Below are 6,252 nucleotides of genomic sequence, written 5' to 3'. Positions count from 1 at the left end.
GCCTTTGCCGGATAGCCTCAGGCAAAGGCTAGATTAGCACCTCCCTAGAGGACAGAAGTTCTCTCACTGCTGACACAGCTGATTCTCATAGCCACTTGGCCTGGAGGTCAAACCCTCCCTGGAATTAGCTACAACAATCAATATTTAACTATAAGACTGCGAACAAAGACCACTACGGGGTGCACCAAGGAAGCATAACAAAATGCGGAGACAAAGAAACAGGACAAAATTGTCAATGGAAGATATAGAGTTCAGAACCACACTTTTAAGGTCTCTCAAGAACTGTTTAGAAGCCGCCGATAAACTTAATGAGATCTACACGAAAACTAATAAGACCCTCGATCTTATATTGGGGAACCAACTAGAAATTAAGCATACACGGACTGAAATAACGAATATTATACAGACGCCCGACAGCAGACCAGAGGAGCGCAAGAATCAAGTCAATGATTTGAAATGCGAGGAAGCAAAAAACATCCAACCGGAAAAGCAAAATGAAAAAAGAATCCAAAAATGCGAGGATAGTGTAAGGAGCCTCTGGGACAGCTTCAAGCGTACCAACATCAGAATTATAGGGGTGCCAGAAGATGAGAGAGAGCAAGATATTGAAAACCTATTTGAAGAAATAATGACAGAAAACTTCCCCCACCTGGTGAAAGAAATGGACTTACAGGTCCAAGAAGCGCGGAGAACCCCAAACAAAAGGAATCCAAAGAGGACCACACCAAGACACATCATAATTAAAATGCCAAGAGCAAAAGATAAAGAGAGAATCTTAAAAGCAGCAAGAGAAAGAAACTCAGTTACCTACAAGGGAATACCCATACGACTGTCAGCTGATTTCTCAACAGAAACTTTGCAGGCCAGAAGGGAGTGGCAAGAAATATTCAAAGTGATGAATACCAAGAACCTACAACCAAGATTACTTTATCCAGCAAAGCTATCATTCAGAATTGAAGGTCAGATAAAGAGCTTCACAGATAAGGAAAAGCTAAAGGAGTTCATCACCACCAAACCAGGATTATATGAAATGCTGAAAGGTATACTTTAAGAAGAGGAAGAGGAAGAAAAAGGTAAAGATACAAATTATGAACAACAAATATGCATCTATCAACAAGTGAATCTAAGAATCAAGTGAATAAATAATCTGATGAACAGAATGAACTGTTGATTATAATAGAATCAGGGACATAGAAAGGGAATGGACTGACTATTCTTGGGGGGGAAAGGGGTGTGGGAGATGTGGGAAGAGACTGGACAAAAATCGTGCACCTATGGATGAGGACAGTGGGTGGGGAGTGAGGGCGGAGGGTGGGGCGGGAACTGGGAGGAGGGGAGTTATGGGGGGAAAAAAAGAGGAACAAATGTAATAATCTGAACAATAAAGATTTAATTAAAAATAAAATAAAATAAAATAAAAATAAGAAAATTTAAATATATTCTATAGGGAGCAATGATAAAACAAAACACCTAAAGGTTATCCTATAATTTTTGTTTAGTAGGTTCCAATCAGGTTTTGGGCCTTGATGCAATCCTAACAAAGGTGATCACAATTTTATTATTAAATGAGACTTCAATTAACTTGTCTACAGATTTCAACTTTTGATTAACAAAATAATTGTCATAATAAATTCCTTAATAATTTCAATACTAGTGGAGATATAGAATTCTCTTATTCTTTATTCTATAACTCAAACCTAACATTAATGCTAACAATAATCACAAAATATAAGTATTTCTGGTGGCTCACAAACAGAATGATGATAATAGCCTCATTTGCAAGAATTAATGATTTTAGTGAAAATGTTTTCATAATTTATAGACTCTAGTGACCTCAGGGAAGATTCTGCTTCTACTTCAAAGGTTAAAAACTCAAATACCCATGTGGGCCAAGGAGGTCATTTAACTGTGTAAAATAGATCAAAGACTTACTAAGATGGGATGAGGAGGGTGATAAAGTAGCAAGGGCAGCCCCCACAAAAAAGCATTCAATTAAAAAGATTGAAAAATGGTTATGGCTATACAAAACACATTTCCTGGCCAACCCACTTTTGTGGACATCCCATTGAATTAATTAGCCATTTCAGTTGGGAAGAAAGTTAGTCTGTCTTTATCATGTTCAGGCTACCCTACCTCACATTTAACACCCGCATTTTTCGAGTCATGGGGAATCTCTGCATGACAAGTCATCACATGGAGAGACATCACAAGAAACAGTGGCTATAACAGTGGTTCTCAACCTTCCTAATGCTGCAACCCTTTAATACAGTTCCTCATGTTGTGGTGACCCCCAATCATAAAATTATTTTCGCTGCTACTTCATAACTGTAATTTTGCTACTGTTATGAATTGTAATGTAAATATCTGATATGCAGGATGTATTTTCATTGTTACAAATTGAACATAATTAAAGCATAGTGATTAATCACAAAAACAATATGTAATAATATATGTGATTTCCAATGGTCTTAGGCAACCCCTGTGAAAGGGTTGTTCGACACCCAAAGGGGTCGCGACCCACAGGTTGAGAACCACTGGACTATATGATGATTTGCCTCAGGGATTTTTGACCCTAAGAATATTGAAATTAATAGGCAGATTTGAAAAGTATTCAAACAGGTCTAACTAAATAGTTATTTTTTAAAAAAATATTTCACTTGATTCTATTCCATAGATGAGTGTGTATTATCTTCTGTTCAGCTAAAGTGTGGCATCATTGATTTAATATATGTCTGAATATATTTTTCTTCTAGATTAGGGGGACAGTAAATTTTACTGTAAAAATTCAGATAGGAAATATTTTAGGCTTGCAGGCTATATGATCTCTGTGACAATTCCTAAATTCTCATGTTGTAGTGCAAAGGTAGCCATGGACAATTACAAACAATATATAAAGTTACTTTGACTATGGGTTACAAGTTGTGCTTAACAAAATAATTGTCATAATGCATTATAACTTGAATATTATTAGAGCGATACAGTTCTTTCATTATGCTAATTATTTTGAGATTAATCCCATGCAGTAGCTGGCATAATTTTTTATAAATATTCTAGAGGCCTGGTGCAAGAAATTCATGCACAGGTACGGTCCCTAGGCCTGGCCTGTGATCAGGGCCATCTCCCTCGGCTGCCCGCAGCCAGCCCCATACCCCGCCGCCACCCACCCCCAGTAACCCATTTGCCACTGGGTTATTGGAGCCTGCCGGCCAGGGGGAAGAACTTAGAGGTCAGCCATTCTGTCTGCTCACCTGCCCCACACCTGCCATGGTTGCCCTCTGTGTGTGGGGTGACTGGTGGGGTGGGGTCCTAGGCCTGGCGCCACCCCCATCCCCCACCACCCAACCCCGGTTCCCCTTTCACCATTGGGAAATTGGAGCCTGCCGGCTGGGGATAGGAACTGAGAGGTGGTCAGTGCGCATCATAGTGACTGGCGGAGCAGTCATCCTGGTTGTTCCACCATTAGGGTCAATATGCAAAATACTTTTTTATTATAAAGGATAGAGGCCCGGTGTACAGGTGGGCTGGCCAACCTGCCCTGATGGGGGTCCCCATTGGGTAGGAGGTCTCCACCGGGGGCGGGGGGGCTGGCTGGGGCGAGGAGCCAAGGGTGGTTTGCAGGCTGACCACACCCCCGACCAGGGTGGGATCCCCTCTGGGGGCGGGACCAGCTGGGGCAAGTGGCGGCAGTTGTTCTGGTCCCTCTTTGTTCTGGTTGTTCTGACATTTCGGTCACTGGATTTAATTATATAGGATGTTTACTGATTTTCAGAGAAGGAGAGGAAGAGAGAGAAACATCAATGTTGAGAGAGAATCATTAATCAGCTGCAGCCTGGTTGCACCCCCACGGAGGATCGAGCCTGCACCCCAGGCATATGCCCTGACCTGGAATCAAACCATGACCTCCTGGTTCACAGGTCAATGCTCAAACACTGAGCCACATCGGCTGGGCAACAAGATCCTTTGTAAGTAATTCTTTTATTTATGGTTTTTTTAATGAATAATTGAAATAAAAATATAATACTCCTAATGCAATCGAAACCAAGAGGAGTATATGTAAGTATTGACTTCATAGTTGGTAAAATACATAACACATTGATGAACCCAAGCAGAAGCTCATACAGAAAATTTTATTAGCAATAGGTGTTAAATTTACAGATATTGTGGAATCAAATGGTCCATACACAGTGAGGCACTCATGGTGAATACTGACTGAGGTTCAAATGAGAGAGACACACTAGCCAAGTGAGTAGTAAATAGAAAATTGTCTAATCCTCTTTGTCCCCTGAATCCTCCTCTTTGGGTTTGGAGAGGAGTTTCATTACTCGGTGTATAGGAGTCTTCACAGACTCATAGTTCCATCCCTTCCTCTTAAACATCTTCTCAATCACATCTGGCATCCTGTAGCCCTTGCTTACAATGAAATCTTTGAAGGCAATTGGTCCATAAAGTTCATCAATAATGTCTGGTTCAAGATGCCTTCCATCGGTCAAATGTTCCTTGTCAGGGACGACTTTAGGGTCGGGCAAAGGCTGGCCATTGACCAGCTTTTTCCAGGATTTGGGGTCCAGGTACCATGCTCCATACCTTATCTTCTCCCGTTTGGGTTTATAAGGGTCTTGTTGTTTGCGGACTTTCCTTTCCCAGTTACCTTCCTGCAGGGAGAATTTTCTCTGCTGTATGTCATCTAGCTGTTTGCAGGGCCTTATATTCAAAGGAAGCTGGCCTATTTTCTTTATTTTGACTGTATTATGGGTGAGTGGGACCTCTAAGTCAATTTCAAACTGTTTCATGAGGTCCGCTTCATCAATGCCTATGTCTCGAAAATTATCATCGATCCATCTGCAGAATTCACGAATTCTTCTTCTTGATTTTTGGAGCCCAGGATCTTTGGGGATATCCGTTGTGCATGCTGCATTTTTCTCTTCCTCAGGAAACAAACTGAATAAATATGACTGGAGACTCTCCTTGGCCGTTTGCACGTAGGCTTGGTATTCAGGTTCCAGGTTGCCCTCCTCCGGAAGTTCCAGGTTGAGCTTCCTGAAAGATTCCAGGTGGACTTCCTCGGGAGGCTCCAGGTTCACGGCCTGGGGAGGCTCCAGGTTGGTCTCCTCAGGATGTTCTTCACACAGGTGTGTGGGGGTCTTCTTTCTTTCCTTGGTGCCCTTGCAATACGCCCACGTGTCCTCCAGCTTCCTGTCAGGATCTAGCACTTCCAGGACCTTGAGGAGGAGGTCTGGAGGGAGAGCTTCCTCCAGATTCGGGCAGTTCGCCAGGGACTGCTGGGTCAGGCTGGCTTCAATGTTCTCTACAAAGGCCTTCCGTGCTCGCTGGGCTGGCGAGAGCTTGGAACACAGGTCCGCTCCCGTGGGCGGCTGCCTGTGAATCTTTTTGGGCGGAGGGCGGGGAATTCTATGAGCAATCATGGGGAGAAAGCCCTCCCAAGGGCCACGAGTGATCACATCTTCAGCAGATGGACAGCCCGTTCTGAAGTCGTCCAGTCCCTCCTTCACAAATACCCACCGCCGGCTGTCCATGGAGGTGGGGCACTTCCCAAGCTGCTTGTTCTGCCTGGAGAGATAGCGGGAAGGCAACCTGTCCCTGTCCTTGAACCAGGGCTTACAATTCATGCCCAGGGGCAAGGGCTCCTGTGGCCCAGGCCCTAGCAGCCACTTCTTGCTGGGCTGTGGCTTTTTGGCGAGCTTCGGCCCTGACTGCCACGGCTTGATCAGCCCCGACTCTATGAGCGCCTTCTTCCTCAGGTCCGACTTTAACAGCCACCCCTTGTGGGGCTCCGGTAAGGGCCACTGCTGGCACGCCATGGCACCCTTGGACCAGGGTGCCCAGCGGCCTCAGGGGTTTGTTGTCCCAGCGGCCCAGTTGCTAGGAGACCATTGCCAGGTGCTGCCACATTCTTATTCTTTCCTGAGGCGGGTCAGCACGCGCCCCTGCACAGCCTGCATTGTCCTGGGATGGCCCGCAAGGTTGCATTCTTGCTTGTGGTAGAGAATTGTCCTCGTGTATGGGCACACCACAGTTGAGCTCCCCATTCATCTTTTGATGGACTTTTGGATTGATTCCAGTTTGAGGCTGTTTGCAAATCAAGGGGCCACGAATATTTCACATGTTCACACCTTCATACAAGTACTTTCATTTCTCCTGGATAAATTATAAGTAACAATTGATAGGGGGGAGCTTCTGAGAGCCATGTTTTTTCTATGTACTCACAGCCCTCAGGTTTTGATATTTGCCCAA

At 44.1% G+C, this 6,252-nt stretch overlaps 1 protein-coding gene across 1 annotated transcript; it reads right to left on the bottom strand.

The window, feature by feature from the left end:
• Window positions 1–4,265: 4,265 nt before the first annotated feature.
• LOC132223636 (protein FAM47E-like) lies at window positions 4,266–5,819 on the bottom strand. The gene has a single exon (XM_059678712.1). It carries the CDS (start codon window positions 5,817–5,819, stop codon window positions 4,266–4,268), a length of 1,554 nt encoding a protein of 517 aa, XP_059534695.1.
• Window positions 5,820–6,252: the final 433 nt, after the last annotated feature.

This window comes from Myotis daubentonii, chromosome X (genome assembly GCF_963259705.1).
Source record: "Myotis daubentonii chromosome X, mMyoDau2.1, whole genome shotgun sequence".
Taxonomy (NCBI): domain Eukaryota; kingdom Metazoa; phylum Chordata; class Mammalia; order Chiroptera; family Vespertilionidae; genus Myotis; species Myotis daubentonii.
Note: the sequence above shows the minus strand (reverse complement) of the source record. Positions and strands in the feature narration are given on the sequence as shown.